This window comes from Coregonus clupeaformis, chromosome 29, assembly GCF_020615455.1.
Source record: "Coregonus clupeaformis isolate EN_2021a chromosome 29, ASM2061545v1, whole genome shotgun sequence".
In the NCBI taxonomy this organism is placed as follows: domain Eukaryota; kingdom Metazoa; phylum Chordata; class Actinopteri; order Salmoniformes; family Salmonidae; genus Coregonus; species Coregonus clupeaformis.
Window position 1 is genome coordinate 61,720,166 of NC_059220.1, and position 19,578 is coordinate 61,739,743.

General features: G+C 43.1%; 2 protein-coding genes across 3 annotated transcripts in view; one reads left to right on the plus strand and one right to left on the minus strand.

Annotated features, from left to right (window-relative positions):
• Positions 1 to 9,568, minus strand: LOC121535967 (male-specific lethal 3 homolog). Of its 2 annotated transcripts, none has more exons than XM_041843210.2 (12): positions 9,339 to 9,568; positions 8,555 to 8,637; positions 8,002 to 8,097; positions 7,810 to 7,907; positions 7,585 to 7,685; positions 7,316 to 7,435; positions 6,873 to 7,033; positions 6,424 to 6,582; positions 5,840 to 6,165; positions 5,334 to 5,543; positions 5,131 to 5,215; positions 1 to 1,018 (listed from the first exon to the last, which is right to left on the minus strand). In XM_041843210.2, the coding sequence occupies exons 1-12, from the start codon at positions 9,435 to 9,437 to the stop codon at positions 919 to 921; spliced, it is 1,638 nt and encodes a 545-aa protein (XP_041699144.1). In that variant the 5' UTR covers positions 9,438 to 9,568; the 3' UTR covers positions 1 to 918. The 2 variants fall into 2 exon arrangements, with proteins under 2 accessions (XP_041699144.1, XP_041699142.1); XM_041843208.2 differs by having other exon boundaries at positions 7,316 to 7,438.
• Positions 9,569 to 12,699: 3,131 nt separating this feature from the next.
• LOC121535968 (rho GTPase-activating protein 6-like) overlaps positions 12,700 to 19,578 on the plus strand; it is a 69,623-nt gene continuing 62,744 nt past the window's right edge. The window contains exon 1 of the mRNA XM_041843211.2: positions 12,700 to 13,475. Coding sequence (XP_041699145.2) covers positions 12,957 to 13,475 — 519 coding nt within the window. The 5' untranslated portion in view covers positions 12,700 to 12,956. The remainder of the gene's footprint in view (positions 13,476 to 19,578) is intronic.

Consider the following 19,578-nt stretch of genomic DNA (forward strand, 5'->3'; position numbering starts at 1 on the left):
TATTGCTCCAACTTTTATTTCGGATAAGACTAATGGAAAACAGACTGAAAGTTGATATTTTCACATTTCCACCTCCGCAGTGTGTTCCTGTTTGAGTCTACAAGTTAACAGTGTATAAAAAAAGAAAATCAAAACAGAATAAGGAATTTATACATCAACTGATCAACAGAATTCAATACACTTGACCTTTTTCAAACATTGAGGGTAATACCATGACAAATATAAATATGAACACACAGTGGCCATAACGTCACAGCCCCTCTAAGCAAGAAGAACACAGACAGTAGACATTACTAGAGTAAGGGCATTCTACAAGCGTTTAGAAATACCTTAATCGACAGCACACACTGAAGAGTGGCTTGGAGTAGCAAGCGTGGCGAGCTGAGGAGAAGCCATTAGTCTCCAATAGTCACACATAAAGCGAACATATCAAATAGCCACTCTTCTTTTCTGTGTTTGCTTGAGGCGGACGGAGAGAGAAGGATCGGACACAGATGGTGCTAGAGAAAGAAGAGGGCCAAACGTGGTCCTTGAGCGCAGAGAGAGAAAGCAAGACAAAGTCAGCATCACGGGAAAGACCCCAGCAGGGGGTTAGGGTCTACAGCCTAGGATAACAAGTAGACGTCCATTAGGTAATCATTGCATCCTAGGCCAGGCTGCCAGGTTGGGGGCTGGGGAGAGAGAGGTACTTGGCCGATCAGAAGCCAAGACCCTTCCTTCTGATAGGCCGGGCAAAACCAAATAGCTGCATGGGTTGGATTTAGGAGGGCAAGGGTGCACCGAGAGAGGGAGAGACATAATAGCGCAGTCTCAGAGAGCAAGTGAAAGAAAGGGATGGTTTGGGAAGCAGCTTGGAGCTCCCCTCCCAGCAGTGCAGTTCAGGGCGAGGTGGGGCGAGGCAGGGTGAGATAGACGGCCTCAGTAAACAGCCCGCGGGTGCTTCATGCAGTAGTGGGCCTCCGATGACGACACGTACGACGACTCCGGAAAAAAGTCCTCGTGGAACTCAGCCAAAAACCTGGGGAGCAGAGAGAGGGATGGAGGGACAGAGAGAGAGAGAGAGAGGTCAAGAAACATAACACATGTGACACCATTACAGGGTCTAATTCACCACACTGAGTAGAAGTCTGAAGTGAACTAGCCTTAACACAGCATGGCCATCAACAGACAGCTAGCTAATGCATTTGGAGCAAAGACCACTGTGGAAAATGCACCAAAACGCTGATGTCACTCCCTCGACTACTGTGGATGTCAGTCCCGTGTAGCTCAGTTGGTAGAGCATGGCATTTGCAACGCCAGGGTTGTGGGTTCGATTCCCACGGGGGGCCAGTATGAACATTTTTTATGCACTCACTAACTGTAAGTCGCTCTGGATAAGAGCGTCTGCTAAATGACTAAAATGTCTAAAATGTAATGGACCAGACTAGTTACTCAGCACTCCCAATCCTGGTGTCTTCCTTCCAACAGGGGGCTTGTCAATGCCCATTCCCCCCTCCAGGCTTGCAGTCAGTCAGTGCTTTTAGTAACTTGCCTTAAATAACCCAATTCGCCAGAGTTGGAGAGGGAAAATCTCCCCGTCTAATCAGTAGGGAAAATAATCCGGAATGTTCTTAGTATCCACTGCTCAGCCAAATCCTCTAAATCTTGCCATCTCATCTTAACTCTACCGGCTCTTCTAATTTGACTGCAAACAAATTATCCTCATCAGAGGGAGAAATTAAGAGGCGCTTTAACCGGCGACAAATTTTCATCATCATCATCGTTGTGGAGCCCCGAACTAGTCCGTATTTATTGGTCGTCCTATCTATTGGTTAGTGCAAATGTAGAGCAAAGGCTGTAAACTTGAACCACATTTCTCTGCAGATGTTAGATAAGATATGGACACATTTTTGTGGGAGAGCAGCTGGAAGGACACAGGCATCCTCGTTCTCATACACAATAGGCACTCTCTCTCTCTCCCTCCTGAGTGGTGGAAAAAGTACCCAATTGTCATATTTGAGTAAAAGTAAAGATACCTTAATTGAAAATGACTCAAGTAAAAGTGAAAATCATCCAGTAAAATACTACTTGAGTAAATGACTGAAAGAATTTGGTTTTAAATATACGAAAGTATCAAAAGTAAATGTAATTGCTAAAATATACTTTAGTATCAAAAGTAAAAGTATAAATCATTTTAAATGCCTTCTATTAAGCAAACCAGATGGCACAATTGCCTAGTTTTTTTAATTTACGGAGAGCCAGGGGAACAATCCAACACTCAGACATAATTTACAAACGAAGCACTTGTGTTTAGTGATTCCGCCAGATCAGAGGTAATAGGGATGACCAGGGATGTTCTCTTGATAAGTGTGTGAATTGGACCATTTTCCTGTCCTGCTAAGCATTCAAAATGAAATGAGGACTTTTGTTTGTCAGGGAAAATGTATGGAGTATAAAGTACATTATTTTCTTTAGGAATGTAGTGAAGTAAAAGTAGTCCAAAATATAAATAGTAAAGTACAGATACCCCCCCAAAATACTTAAGTGGTATTTTAAAGTATTTTTACTTAAGTACTTTACACCACTGTCCCGCCCTCTGTATCACAGAAATACACCACACGATTCATGACTCTTACAGAGATCCGTCCATGTGCCCAATCCCGGCATGCACCTCTCCACTCAGGTTTTTTCCCTTCCTGTATCTCACTAGTCTGAAGAGACCTCCTTTCTAAATATATTATTTTTATATCCGTAACAGACTAAAATAAATGGTCATGAACAGCTGAAGTTAAATCCCATTGTAGGCAGGCATCAATTTATTGCTTAAAGCATCCAACATTATTTCTCTCACCTCTCCTTTATTTTCAGATAAGTAGCTAGGTTTCTATCCAATTAGCGACAGATTTTCATGAGAATATTCCAGAATTTGCACAAAGCCAATATGCGCATTTTCCCACCAGTGGTGTTTCCACCAAACTGTCTAGTTGCGGATAAAAATCAGTGCACCAAAATGTAATTTTTCGCTTACGTTTTCATGTATCTAATAAAAATCTGAAGTTCAATGTGTTTTCATTGCATGTTCAACTCTACCAATAGTTTTATGACAAAAACTGTTGCATTAAATAGCAAATGTGCTTAGTCTGGTCTTGGCACGTTTGGTTTAGCCAACAGCTCACAGATAGTGCTGGTAGGTTAGTCTACATGATAAGAATATTTGTATTTGTCAAACGGCAGTCAAGCATCGATCATGTCACCAGAGTAAGACCTTCAATATTCACTGGAAATTAGCATCAAGCTCATACTGTGCACATTCATCACAGCCTAACAAACTGCATTGGGAGGACCACACACAATGCCATCGCGTAACTCCAAGTTTACTTCGATATTACGCCATTTCTTGCATAATTAATTTTACAGACACAAAGATGGCACGAGGGGAAGAAGTCCCTAATAGACTATTGAGAAGTACCCAGCTGTGATAAGAAAAAGTAATATGTCCCTCTGTGTGCAACAGCACAGAGTAGTGGCTGGAGGGGAAATTGCAGGCGTTTGATTAATAAAGGAGAGAGAATAAATCCCCTAGGTTTGGGGCCAGCTGAAGATCGCTGGGCAGGATTTAAAGATTAGAATCGCAGGCTTGTGTAACGCCCACTCATCTCCCTTTAATGTAGTCTGGCAGTCTCTCACACACACAGACAGATGCAGGTGCGTGCGCACACACGGTCACACACACAGAGGCGCGTGCACAGACACACAAACAGCAAATCAAACCCTCTGCATAAATAACATCTCAAGCCATCATCGTCTGATCACATCCTGTTAGATGATATTATAGTTAAAATAACCGTGGCAGGCAGGGCGAGCCAGCTTACAGGTCAGTGAGCACTTTTTCCACTCAGTGAGCTGCATGAATCTCACACACACACACAGAGAGAGTTGCTACCTAGTAGTTTTACACCACAGCTAACTGCCCCGTTGAATGAGCTAGACTTCAGGTAACGGGGCTAACAGTGGATAGGCGGAGAGGATTGTGCGCGTGCGTGCGTCAGCAGATCGACGCACACTGCGGACTGCACTCCAGGTACTCCCAACAGGGACCCCCCATCCCTCCCCAAGATATACAAAAAGCCCCATGGGAAAAATCCACCTCTCTATTCTCCACTGCATTGTCCAATGATTTTTTTTATAGGCCAATGTTCATGTTACAACAGAGGCCCATCAAGCTACTGCATTGTCCAAACATTTCTGCATGCTAAGCTAATGTTTGTACAACGTCATAAGCCCATCAAGTGGAAACCACTCACCAGGCTAGCTAAGTGAGTACGTCCAAAGAAATGCTGACGTGGGCATTATCGTGTTGCAGTGATCAAAGGAAGTCTATCATGGAACTGTCGTCGGCACGGCAACTAAATGGCAGCCTGTCTCTTCCTGTGAGGCGGCCGGCCCAATAATACACCAGGCAGTGATTGACTGGGGGATGACGGGCTTCGCCCAGTCAGGGTCACTAATCCTGGAGACTGGCAATTGTGCATCTTCAGTTCCACTGTGAGTTACTGTGGCTTGAGGAGGGGTTATTTAAGAAATAAGCCCCGAGGGGTTGTGGTATATGGAAAATGTATGCACTCACTAACTGTAAGTCGCTCTGCTAAATGACTAAAATGTAAATGTATATGACCAATATACCACGGCTAAGGGCTGTTCTTAGGGACGACGCATCGCAGAGTGCCTGGATACAGCCCTTAGCTGTGGTATATTGGCCATATACCAGAAACCCCCGAGGTGCCTTATTGCTATTATAAACTGGTTAGCAACATAATTAGAACAGTAAATGGTCATTTTTTGTCATACCTGTGGTATACGGTCTGATATACCATGGCTTTCAGCCAATCAGCATTCAGAGCTCAGTTTAGAAAACGTGATGACCTCTATTTAACCAGGAAGGTTATTGAGAAGACCTTTTCTTCTAAAATAACCACCTGACATTGGCTACTATGGCAGCACAAGGAAACGTTCCAGGCCTAGGTCGTATGGCGGTGAACTATGGCAGCCATAATAGAGATGATTGTAGCCCTGGTTCTAGCCTAGTTATGATGTGTGGCTGATCACTAAAAGAAGAAAACATGGATTCTTCTATAATAAGATGGGAGGTACCGGAGGAAGAGCTCCAGGTGTTTGACCAGGGCCCTCAGGTTCTTCTCTGGGATGTGCATCTTCCCCAGGATCTCTGGCAGCTTCACTGTATGAGGGGAATAAACAAGATTGAAAGAGAATGAGTGACTGGAGGCTACATTGAACTAAACAACAATCCCAGTTTCCCACACACACACACAGAAAGGGCTTTTGCGGACACCTACCGAAGAGGCGTAGGAGGTGCTGTGAGCCGTACAGGTAGGAGGGTGGGGGAGGCTGGTCACTCTGGGGGTAGTTATCAGGGGTCAGCTTCCAGCTCAGGACCTCGTTGAGCTCGTTGTTCCGTCGACTCTCCAGGCCGGAGAAGATGCCGCTGCCCTCCTTACTGGGTGTCAGGGGCAACGGTGAGGATGAGCCGCTGTGGACAGGGGTTTCTGGGAAGGGGACAGGAGGGCAGACAGCGGTTAATCAACTGATGGAGTGGGTGGACAACATTTGCATGGACACTTCAGAAACAACAGACATGTACAGTGTGCTGTAGCACTGAGAAGCTGTGCATAGACAATATCCCATGTGTTTGGGAGAGTACTGTATGACAACAGGGAAGAGTGCCATCTAGTGAATGGATATGGTCATTACAACAGAGGACACGAGTGACACTTCGCATAAAGTAAAGCACTACACGATCAACTACTTATTCTGTGTTTGAGTGTGTGTTCTTGCCACTCACTCTTCTCCAGATTGAGGAAGAACTTGGGCAGCTGGGCGGGCGTGTCGAGGCTGGCGAGGCGGCGTTTGGGCTGGGGTGAGGTCGTAGCGCTGCCGCTGCCCCCCTCGCCCGCCAGCCGCTCGCCCCCCGAGGTGTGGCGCGTGGAGCGCCGCAGGGACTGGGGGGCGTCGGGGTCGGCCATGGAGGTACAGCGCCGGCGTTTGGGTGTGGAGGCGGCGGCGTTTGCCGTGGTGGTGGAGGCCTCGCTCAGGGCCGGCTGGCTGTCCGTAGACTGGGGGGTGGAGGGGTTGTGGCCCGAGGGGCTGGGGGTGCGCTCACGCAGGGTCCTGGGACAGGAAGGGAGGAAGGAGATGATCAAAGAAAGACCAGAGTCCGGCAATGACCTCCAAAATCACAAAACCAAAGAAACATACAATAATTTCTCACTGACATTTTCACCTTACAAACTGAACAAAGGGCCTGATGTACTTAGTGTCTTCAACAGTGAAACCTTTTCAACTTCATTTTGTTTTGTCTTCCCGCCTGAAAATGACCGATGTTAACTATTCAAGGGGATTGCATACATAGCCTGATGTCTGTCTTACTTGTTGGAGCTGGCTGTGTTGTCCCGGATAGGCAGGAAGAACTTGGAGGAGCTGACTTTTTTGAACTGAGCGTGCTCGTTGGGGTACAGGAGGATCATGGGAAGGGTGAAGTCGAAGGTGATTCTCAGGCCATCCACCATCTCCTTGCAAAGCTCCTCACTGAAACAAAATGGTGACTGTTAGCTTTACTATCACAAAGATAATTTCATCCACGATGACCGTGTTCGAGAGCATCAAATCTGTGATGCATTGTGGGTAATATTGTGACTGACACACTTGATCTACAAATAACATTGTGTAGTTATTTATGATGCAAGGTGATTTGTAGATCAGTCAGTTGGCAGGCGCCTGCAATGTCGGCTGCAATGTCAAACAAAACCATTATGTAGCCCACGGGACTCATGGGAGGTGAAAAGGCTAATGGGAAATTTAGTATTTTGGGGACTCACTTCTTCTCTGGAGGAACATAGTGAGGACTGAGGCTGGTCTGGGCGGTGCTCTGGTGACTTCTGTACCTCTCATTTGCAGAGAAGGCTGCGTTGAAGGCAAAGTGCTTCACGTACGATTCCAAGATGTTCAATATGTTCATCTGGCACGGAAGCTTCACCAACTGGGGCGAAAAAGAACAAAGCCCTTCATGATCACAGCTCATTGGCAGTGAGATGCTGAACTGTCAAAAGCAGGGTTGCATTCAGTAGGGTACATCGAGGCAAAACGTTTTGCAACAGAAAATGACAAATCTGTGTTCCTATTGGACAAGTTCAGTTAGTACCTCCCCGTTTTGATAAGTTTTCTCCCTACTGAACATGACCAATATCTAGGGATTTGGAGCAATAGGAATCGGTATATGGCACTACAATAAAGCGGGTGTTATCTTTGTTTAATGACACACCTTCTTCCTCTTGTTGATGTAGTAGCAGTCATCCTCCAGTTTCTTCTTGAGAACCTCAGGGATGTCTATGTTGATGGTCTTGTCCTCACTCTCCATCTTAGCGTGAGCTTCCTGCTCTTCCTGCTGGAGATAGATGGGCAAACAGTCAGATCCATCCAGGCATTTTGTCAACATTTGTATTTCTGACAATGTCAATAGAACAACCGAGTTGATAGGTTATGTATTGAGAAACATTGTTGTCTGTCATTTTCTAACTCAAAACACATTACCATTTTGTCCAAATCTTCGGAAGAGTCGCTCTCCTCACTTTTCAAAGATTCAGGATCCTCGGAATCGTCCTCGTCACTGTTGTCTGAAGACGAAATCAAACCTGAAAGATACCCCCCGAAAAGTATATGTAATTTTATCTTGCAAGCCATCTCCAATGAAAAGCCATTCCGATAAACTACTTTGCACTAGCACTAGTTTGAATGTGATGGAACAGTCAAACTCACATGCGTCATCACTCTCTTCCTTCTCTTCAGGAAGTGTCTTCAGAGCTGACTCAACACCGGGTAGACGACGACGTCTCTTCCCCCATCCCTTTCTCCTCCTGTGTGTTGGAGTGGACACAGTTAGACACGACACACTCTGCAGTCACGCCTAATGCTTGCTTTTCCGATCTTCTCCAATGGAGTCAAACTTACATGCGAGCCACAGCTTTACGAGCCAGTTTACGTTGTAATTTGCGATTTTCGTCAGTTTCCCTGAGCACATGGTCCTCTGCAGCCAATCGATCCCAACTGTAACACAAAGCAACAGATGATGAATCCCACCCCTTCCAATTCAAGCTGCATGCAGTCGACATGACAGTATTGTGTAGGTGATATCAAGGACAAAGCTCCACTGAAGGTTGCTATCCACACTCAATGATTTCCACCATATAGATCGTTATCAATAAAATGTTGATTTGGTGCTGGGGGGCAAGGAGACCCCCAGCTCCACTAAAACCATTTTGCTGCTCGACAGGCAGAGCCCACAAAGGATGGGAAATTAACTTAAACCACTCATAGATACAGGGAATGGTGCATTTGTTTTGTTTATGGGGGAGGGGTAACCCTCCCATCCCATCCACCCCTCCCCTGCACCACCTTTAGAGAACCTTCCTACCTGTCCCACCCATCCTCCTCAGTACCCGAGATGCCCAGCCCCCCTTCTTCAAACGCACCACCCCAGACTGTGTCTTGTGTGTGAGTTTACCTTCTGTTCCAACCATTGAAGTGAATCAGGTATTCTGGGACTCGCTTTCCACGTTCATCTTTGCCAATTACAACATCAACGACCTAAAACGTACAATTCCAGAAATTAACGTTAGTTAGCGGTAGCCGACTAAACTCAAGTTAGCGTGTAACACAGCCAGCAGGCAAATGTTTATTACCACATCGAGACAGGTAACAATACGTTAATTAGCTAACGTTACATTACTAATTGGCACTAGCTAGCTAACGTTATGTAAACAACGGGTTGGCTGATTATAATTTGTTGCCCTGGCCTTGCACAGTTGCTAGCTAACGTTAACTCATGCTACCTATTTTAATTCACCGTTAGTGTTTAACGTTAACGCTAGCTAGTTTAACGTTACTTCCAACGTAGCGGACAGTTGTTGTTTTATGACAGTTAGCTAAATGTAGCAGCTAACGAGCTAGCTAAGAAACGATACCCGAGCTAACTTGGCTACAACATGTGCAGAGATTAGCAACATATAACACGGCTGCAGCCATTATTGATGGCCTCATCTTCATAAACCTGCCACAGTGATAACGTGACGTTAGCCTAATAGCAAACGTTAGTCTTTTAGGAGTTAACTAGCATGTCAACCTCGGGCGGGCCTTCGGGTCTATCCGGGTAAATCAAATAAAAATGTCTAATTTAGCTACAGTATTGAATAAAGCCATAAAAACTGGCAATCAAAATGTTTGGGAATTTCATGCAGTTTCAGCCTTATGACCGCAAACAAACTCTTGCTAAACAACAAGCCATTTACCTTAGCATCATAGAGTACTTTAGCCTTTGTAGGGTCAGGTTCGAAACAGAGGACTTTTTCTCCTTTGTGGAATTTAAATTTCATTCCCCGGGAGTTCATTTGTTCGTCATAGCGAGCAGGAGAGGAGGCATCTGGACCCCCCGCTCCTTAACCCTTTCCCTGCCGGGCTGTATCCAAAGGGGTCTCTGAAAAAAAATATGGAGATGGCGCTAGGACACAACTCATCAAACGAATGCGTAATAGGGAATTTCTACTTTGGTCCTTCGTGGACGCCGTAGAAATAAACAGTACAGGAATTGACCAGCAGAGAGCGCCCGTTATTCAAAGATGATCCCACTAATATTTCTGTGCCAGGGTGTTGAGGTGACATGTAGCCCCTCCTATAATAAATCAAAAGTGTGTCCATGTAGCTAATAAATAACGCAACAAAGGATAAGCAGTAACCATTAAGAGTTGTGTCAACAAAAACAAGCTTTTTCCAACCCGAGCTTGTTTAAAACCAAGGAATATCTGTTTACATCACCCTGAGGAAGGCACAGTGATGCCGAATGGTTGGTGTTTTACCCAATAAATTACTGGGAGTTTATGTATATAGAGTGTGCGACTCTCTTTATTTATTTTGTATATCTTACAGTTTATTTGCCATTAGTCAGCACCGCTACACTAAATAATTTTCTCTGGGTGTGCGCCAGCTCGTGCTTTTTATTACATATTGCAAACAAAAACAGTTTGAAAAGGTTCAGATTGTGAATGTTTACTCAGCTTAATGAGGCTAATTCTTTTCTAAATTTGGAGACTGCACTGGCACCATTTCCGTTTTCAGATGAGAAAACAGAGAGCAAGAGAGTGTGAGAAAGAGAGAGAGAGAGACTGAAGGAAATCCCTCTTTTTATAGCCTAGATGCATTTGTGTGTATGATGCCTTGTATGCTAAACCGCTTATCAGTGCCAGTGTGTGCTTTTTTCCATTCTGACTGAAACCATCAGGCTATCTCTGCTGTCATATCTGTCACCACACCGATGTGTGACATGAATAAGACCTCCATTCACAGTGCAATTCTAACGAGTGACACATTTAGCTCAGTCAACTCACAAGGTCATGATTGTATGTCATAGCCTACTTCATTAGCCTAACACACTACATTTGTTTACTGTTGGCCAGAGTAGGTTACTGATGAAGTAGGCTACCTGTTTCTTGTCATATGGCTAGACAAGAGACAGAGTTCGCCAAGTATAATGAATTAGAGCAGAACAGTTACTTTGTTAAACATCTTTACTCTTCCTATAACAGCCAATTGGACTGCTATTATCTATAAACACATTCTTATACAAGTTTTTTCTGTCATATTTGGTTTCTAGTGGCTGATACCCACTAAAGTATATTAGAAACCATTCTACGTGGTCCCTTCCCAGCACCCCTCCCAGCCTAATTTAACCCCTGCAGGCTGTTTTACCCCCATTCCTCTATTAATAAAATATGTGGCTTTTAACCCTATCAGTCCCGAGACCCCAGCAAAAATGGGCTTTTCATGTATCTGACTTTCATTTATCTGCATGTCCAGCCCTTATATTTAGCCTCACAATGAAGTGTTTTACCATTTTATTTTCAGGACGAACAGGGCTACAAGTAGATCACAAAGGAATTTGACATAAACAGTTGCGTTCATGAGTTTTATTGACAAATGTCAAAAAATAAAATAAACGCTCAGCCTCAGCAAAAACCTGATAAAAATTAATTTATATGAATGCTGTAAGTACAGAAATTGTTTGCTCAGTGGGAAATGAATATCCAACTAGTCAGTGACAGCTGTTTGGAGTTTGTGACCGCAACTATGCGAGCTTATTACAGTATTATAGACACTGTCCTGGGATTTCCTATGATCGTCTATGTAGAAGAACCCCTTACCTTCTAATGATTATTGTGTAGGTTGTGAGCGTCATAGAGTTACATGTGCGTGTTTGTGAGAGTCTCAGCTTTTCATATATAGCTTTTAATAGTTTGTAGCTCAAATAATTTGGACTCTACAGACGTTTTTGTAAAAAGACCTGGCTCAGGGCCCCATCGGGATCCGCCCTTGTCTCACAAACACCACTCTAGCTCAGCCCCCATTAATCACACAGACTAATGGTTGGTATCTATGGATCCAGAAGAAATAGGCGGATCTAATGTTACAACGGTGTTTAGAAGGGGTTAGAAGTCCACGGTGGGACTCATTGGGTTAACATGGGGGAGCTCACATGTGTGGTGATAATTTATACCTCTGGTACACACCAGCCATATAGTCATATGCTGCATGTGTTTGTGTCTGATTTCAGTGCTGGGGCCCCTTTTACAACCCCTGCAGCCGTGAGGTAGAGCAGCGATAGATTGCTTCTCTCTGACTTCCTCTCTAACTCCTTCTCAACAATCTCTATCCCTCTATCTACACTACTGCGCTTTTACCATTGATGAGAAGGGATGGATAATTGCCTTGCTTGTGTGTGTGTTTGCGTGAGTGTGCGTACGTGCCTTTCTGCGTACGTGCATGCGTACGTTTATGCATGTGTATGTGTGTGTGAAGGTATGGGAAAAATGGTGCACCATGGGAGACTGGAGGAGGGGGGTGCCCTGATAAAGCTGCTTATGAAGCTGCACTGCATGACACTGATAACGGCTCAGTCAGATTTGACCAGCCTAAAAACAGACGGGGGAACGGAGGAGATAGAGAGAGAGTGATAGAAAGAGGAAGACACCTTTGAAATGTCCATTTAGAATGTAAACACTAGTAGAGTTGAGTTGTAAGGAAGAGCCAAGTCTGAGCTCATTCTGGCCAAACATGTGCTGCATAGCAGCTAACCCATATATTGCAACATTGTGTATTTCTCACAACTTCTGAGAAACTCATGGTGCAGAGAGCAAGATAATCATACCATAATATTTATTTTAAGAGTAAGACACAAGCGCCATGTGCCCCAATGTAATGCAAACATGTGAATTATAGCAGGATAGACTAGACTAGGATTAATCCTAATTTATGGATTATGGTGTTAGGTCTTTATGCCATCGTCCAGCTTTAGTTGTGCTTTATTTAAACAAAGTGTTGAAAGTTAGGCTATGCAGCTATAGGCCTATACATCACATAGGCCCAACATATGTAGGCTATACATTTCATGTATGATACAAACTTGAAAGATGCAGGTAAAGACCTGGGGAAGACACTTTTATGCACTGGGTTTGCTCATTGGAACAACATGAGTGCGCAGTCATAACGGCCACAAGAGCACATTGGACGGATTGGAGGAGCGGCGGTGAGGGTCATCAGTTGCGAAACTTCTCCCATCCTGCCGTCCGCTCTGACTCCAGTTTGGGAATGAGCTGAGCTGCGTGCAGAAGAGCACTGCACAGATAATTGAATACATTTGCACGCTCTCTCTCTCTCTCGCTTTTTCTGAACCAAGGCATTCTGACGATGACAGCATAAAAACACGTAGCCCATGGCGCTACGCTGACCAATGGTTCACTGTAGGAGTATATTGATGGGACTTATCTCGTGGTTTGGTTCTTTATGGCACTTAAACTAAACTTCTGAGAAAAGTGTTTTAAAAAACGCTTCTGCGTTTGTGCAGAGGGGAGATAGAGATGTCATCTGGTCAAGGAATACTGAACGTCTTCTCCTGCTCCAATCCAGGCTCCAAAGCCATCTCCAAAAGGAAGTTGCGACAAACTCGAAGCCTGGACCCTGATATTATAAGGAAATGTGGCACCGAGACAGATGGAACCCATGGGGACCGCTTGGGGTTACCGGGTTTGAGCGTTGAGGACGCAGGTGCGTTTTCATCCTCGCCAAGCTCCCCTGAGCACGCGGTTGCGTTGAAATCAGATCCCCGTTCCAGAAATCTTAGGGTAAAACAACCCCTCTCGTCTTCATCTGGTCCCTCCACACCCTCGGACCTCTCCCCGATATCAAATTTTCACTTTGACTATGACGTTACTGTGAGGGGCGCAAAGCGGAATACCGCGTGGGATTTACCGTTTCTGGTGAGGAGCCCCAGCGTCACTCCAACTGGGAGCACGAACACATTATTCTCACCGCGGAGATGGCTTCAGAAGAAGCAGCAACAGTCCAGTTCTCACGCCTATATCGTTTGGAAGTCGGAGGTAAATATGATGATGTGTGCACTCCACGCAATACAAAATAAGACTTCATGGTATTCAAGAGGAATGTCATAATAACAACCTAATTTTCTCTTTGAGCAATTACAGTGCCTTCAGAAAGTATTTACACCCCTTGACTTTTCCTGCATTTAGTTGTGTTACAGCCTGAATTTAACATTGATTACATTTAGATTTTGTGTCACTGACCTACACACAATACCGCGAATTAGGTTTTCAGAAATGTTTACAAATTAATAAAAAATGAAAGCTGAAATGTCTTGAGTCAATAAGTATTCAATACCTTTGTTATGGCAAGCCTAAATAAGTTCAGGAGTAAAAATGTTCTTAACAAGTCACATAATAGGTTGCATGGAAATAATAGTGTTCAACATGATTTTCTAATGACTACCACATATCTGTACCCCACACATACAATTATCTGTAAGGTCCCTCAGTCAAGTAGTGAATTTCAAACACAGATTCAACCTCAAAGATCAGGGAGGTTTTCCAATGGCTCCCAAAGAATGCCCCGTTTTGGTAGATGGGTAAAAAGGTGAATATCCCTTTGAGCATGGTGAAGTTATCAATTACACTTTGGATGGTGTATCAATCACCCAGTCACTACAAAGATTCAGGCATCCTTCCTAACTCAATTGCCGGAGAGGAAGGAAACCGCTCAGGGATTTCACCATGAGGCCAATGGTGACTTTAAAACAGTTACAAAGTTTAATGGCTTTGATAGGAGAAAACTGAGGGTGGATCAACAACATTGTAGTCATTCCACAATACTAACCTAAATGACAGAGTGAAAAGAAGGAAGCCTGTACAGAATACAAATATTCGAAAACATGTATCCTGATTGCAATAAGGCACTAAAATAAAACTGCAATACAATGTGTTAGGTTTTGGGCAAAGAGTACCACTCTTCATATTTTTAAGCATGGCGGTGGCCGCATCATGTTATGGAGATGCTTGTCAAGGGAGTTTTTTAGGATAAAAAGAAACGGAATAGAATACAAATTCACCTTTCATCAGGACAATAACCTAAAACACAAGGCCAAACATACACTCGAGTTGCTCACCAAGACAACATTGAATGTACCTAAGTGGCCTAGTTAGTTTAGACTTAAATCGACTTGAAAATCTAGGAAAGACTTATAAATGGCTGTCTAGCAATGACCAACAATCAACTTGACAGAGCTTGAAGAATTTAAAAAATAATAATGTGCAAATATTGTACAATCCAGGTGTGCAAAGCTCTTAGACTTACCCAGAAAAACTCACAGCTGTAATCGCTGCCAAAAGTGATTCTAACATGTATTGGCTAAGGGGTGTGAATACTTATGTAAATGAGATATTTCTGTATTTCATTTTCAATAAATGTGCAAACATTTCTAAAGACATGTTTTCACTTTGTCGTTATTAGGTATTTTGTGTAGATGGGTAAAACATTTAATAAGACTTAATCCATTTTGTATTCAGGCTGTACCACAACAAAATGTGTAATAACTTAAGGGGTATGAAGACTTTCTGAAGTCTGTATAACAGTCTGGTGTAGACCTAAAGGCTACATGTGTTTATTTTTCCATTTCTTGTCTTTTGACAATTAGAGATGATTTGTTTCATATTTTCACAGGTAATAAAGGAGAGAGTGCCTGCAATTTTAGGCCTTCCAAATTAAGCGTGCATGTAGCAGGGTCTGCACGGTGTCTGCAGCAGTCAGACCCATAACGAAATCCTTACAAAAACATACTTGGGACTATTTTTAGTAGCGGCTTTATTGACCGCATATTTGGCAGCTGTCCACATGCTCCAGTCTAATTGAAAGGTATGATGATGTTTTTCCCCATCTCTTGTGGACTCCCTAGAATTAAGGTCCTTGCTATCCGGAATCCTTAGGACGTTCCTACCCCCATTGAAGTTTACATTTCAAGTGGTTGAGGTAAGGGTAAAGTTCTAAATAATTAGCTGGTTGATAAGCTGAAACAGGTTAGTTACAACTGGTGTTGGAGTGAAAATCTATAGGACGATAGCTCTCCAGGAACAGGGTTAGAGAGCCCTGGGATAAATGTAGGGGTTAAGGTTAGGGTTGGGATGTCCCAAGGATCCCGTTTAGCACTAACATTAGAATTAAGCTCATGTAACGATGCTTTGGCAGCACGCGACGACGAGTTTTGATGGCGCTGTGTTGGTTCTCACGAGTGTGAACTGAACTGTCATGGGGTCAAAGACAGACACATGAAAAAAAGAAGCTTTCTCACGATTTGCACACCCCTCCCCATCATGTTGTTGTTCCCCAAACAGGGAAATTAATGTGACATAGACCTATGATTCAGGAAACTCAGTCAGTGTGAATGGTGGGAATTTCCTACAAGCCTGAATATGATTGAATATAATAGAATTGAATGTGATATATATTTAAATCCATTAAACAGAGACAACATAAATTATTTCATTTTTTTGCTGACAGTTAAACTATGGTGACTTTGATGTGCTAGGATGCATGAGTAGAGGCGGTATCTTTCCTGAGACTTGAAGACTGGTATTATCCCTTTGAGCTACACTATAAAAGTATGTGGACAGCTGCCCGTTGAACATCTCATTCCAAAATCATGGGCATTAATATGGAGTTGGTCCCCCCTTTTCTGCTATAACAGACTCCACTCTTCTGGGAAGGATTTCCACTAGATGTTGGAACGTTGCTGCGGGTACTTGCTTCCATTCAGCCAGAAGAGCATTAGTGAGGTCGGGCACTGATGTTGGGCAATTAGGCCTGGCTCGCAGTCGGCGTTCCAATTCATCCCAAAGGTGTTAGATGGGGTTGAGATTATTGCTCTTTGCAGGCCAGTCAAGTTCTTCCACACCGATCTCAACAAACCATTTCTGAATGGACCTTGCTTTGTGCATGGGGGCATTGTCATGCTGAAACAGGAAAGGGCCTTCCCCAAACTGTTGCCACAAAGTTGGAAGCACAGAATCCCTTCACTGGAACTAAGGGGCCTAGCCCGAACCATGAAAACAGCCCCAGACCATTATTCCTCCTCCACCAAACTTTACAGTTGGCACTATGCATTTGGGCAGGTAGCGTTCTCCTGGCATCTGCCAAACCAAGATTTGTCCGTTGGACTGCCAGATGGTGAAGCGTGATTCATCACTCCAGAGAATGCGTTTCCACTGCTCCAGAGTCCAATGGCGGCGAACTTTACACCACTCCAGCCTACGCTTGGCATTGCGTGTGGTGATCTTAGGCTTGTGTGCAGCTGCTCGGCCATGGAAACCCATTTCATGAAGCTCCCGACGAACAGTGTGCTGACATTACTTCCAGAGGCAGTTTGGAACTCGGTAGTGAGTGTTGCAACCGAGGACAGACAATTTTTATGGACTACAATCTTCAGCACTCGGCGGTCCCGCTCTGTGAGCTTGTGTGGCCTACCACTTCGCGGCTGAGCCGTTGTTGCTCCTAGACATTTCCATTTCACAATAACAGCACTTACAGTTGACCAGGGCAGCTCTAGCAGGGCAGAAATGTGTTGGAAAGGTGGAATCCTATGACGGTGCCATGTTGTGATATGCACACTTGTACTTTTATTGAACAAGTTTAAAATATTCAATTTCAAAACCAGCATGTCAGGTTTGCTGGGTTTGTCAAGTATATGGCGACAGAAAGTACAGGTAGTTCATCGTCACCATGGGGTTTGTCAGGTATATGGCGACAAAAAGTACAGGTAGTTCATCGTTAGCAGAGGTTCTAAACTAGATGACATTAACAGGATATGATGTAACATATAAAGTGTTTTGGGTCTCTGATTCAGTTCGGGTGATGATGTGTTTGATCTCCTACCTATTATCTCTAGAAGGCTCCTTTTGAAGTCTACAATCAATTGTCTACCTGGGTGTAATTGGGTGTTGCCTCCTTGGCTGTGTATTTTCCCATCCTGAATTCCTCTGACAGTACAACCAATCAAATCAATCAATCAATCAATCAATCAATCAATCAATCAATCAATCAATCAAATCTATTTATAAAACCTTTTTTACATCAGCAGATGTCACAAAGTGCTTATACAGAAACCCAGCCTAAAACCCCAAGGGGCACCTATTGAGAATTCAGGGAACATTAATTGCAAACCGAAACTGGCAAAGGTGGTTTGGGATTTATGTTTTTTGGATCACTTTCAAGTCCTATGATATTATACACTAACAAGGTCGTAACTGTTTTTGGATATCCAACCACTGCATACATTATGTATCATTGAGATTAAGCAGGGTTGCTTCCTCTTCTTCACATGATTCAGATGCTGTAGTGGTATCCCACTAGTCTATTCCTACAGACGATAGAATGCCATGAGTCTGGCATGCAAAACTGGTGGATATACGGTGTAGTGTATTCCGTTTTTTCTAACATGTTTTTGTCATATCATATTTTGTTTTGTAGCTTGCTTATCTTGTCATAAATCGCCATTTGACAGTCTATCTTTGGATTCCCTTAGCGGGTGTTGGGTGTTGATTAGTGGGTGTTGATTCTGCGTTGATTCTGTGTCAGATAGGCCTAATGAAATCACAAGATACCGAATGGAACATTTCGACCAACTACTCAGCCAAGAGATTCAGAGTAGAGTAATTATTATTTTCCGATTTGATTCACGAACAGGAAGTGAAACCAGTTTGTTGACGTTTGTGAGGAACTAGAAGGTTTACATTCAGGAACTATTTTTGGACGTCACTTCCATTAATGGTTTTAAGTGTGGATGAGTGGAAAGAAGTAAAGGGGGAAGAGAAGGAGAGAAGCAGTAGCTAGGGTGTCTTAGTTTATCTTATTGAGTCCTTCTACTAAAGAGGCCAGCTTGAAACTTCAGTCAGGCTACACCAAGAAAATACATACTGTATGTTTACTGTTTATGTTCCCTTGTTGCTAAGTAGCCCTGAGACTCATCCAGGCTTATATTACTTAATTTAATTAATTCACATACAGTATAGCATATGAAGAGTTTATTTCCAATACGCTATATACCTATTTTTCACATTTGTGTTTTTTCATCAGAAATGATTGCTAATGGGTGTCTTCATACTGTATGTGTGTAAAATGTTACTGTTCTCAGATTTTCAATTCATAGATTTTAGATGTGTATATATTTGTTTTTGGGGGGCAAAACGCTATATAGCCATTGTTTAGCTGGAATGGAACGTTCGTATCCTGTATATTTGACTGTGATATGTGGTTGTCTCACCTAGCTATTTTAAGATTAATGCACCTACTGTAAGTCACTCTGGATACGAGCATCTGCTAAATGGCTAAAATGTCAAATGTAAATGTTTTACATACAAATCTCATATTGCTGTATTTAATTCTATATATAAAAAATATTGATGTAAATTTCTTTGCCTTAGTTGTTACATTTGACTGTGTAAAACATAGCAGAACTACTTATTTATCTGAGAGTGAGGTGGAAATATAGCATTTTGCAAAAGAACATTGATTATTTCTCCCTCTGAAGTGAAACCATCAACTGATTTTAAACAAATACTGTACATCTCTGTCATTGAACAACCCTATGCCATGAAAAAAAACACACCAATCTCTTTCATAATTTCTTAAAATAATAAAAGCTCATTTTCCAACATTCAGAGAAATGGCTATATAGCGTTTTGGAATTCTACTCTTTATGTAGTTCTGGTTGGAGCATGTGCATTTCCCTGATATGTCCACATCATACTCCCTCACATTTTGTATAAAAATGTATTCATTTAGTTACTAGACGTTATCTCAAAGAGGTATTCACAAACTGGCACCATGTAGTTACACCTTCCCTCCTTACTTGTGATTTATACTGGCAACCCTTTGGTCCATTTAGCTGCAGTTAACTAATGGGTTCTTCCCACTCCTATAAGGTCACAGTAGGATAACAGTGTATTACTGATCTACAGGATGGCAGATTGCAGTTGTCCTTATACAATCTTGTTATGATGGCAGCTCTGTCTCTAGGGCAGAAACAAATGTAAATGGTTTATTTAGGCGAGAAATGTGATGGGTTAAGTTTAGACATGTAATCCCAATTGTTTAAGGTTAGGGTTAGGGGGGAGGTTAAGTTTGTGCAATCACTGTTAG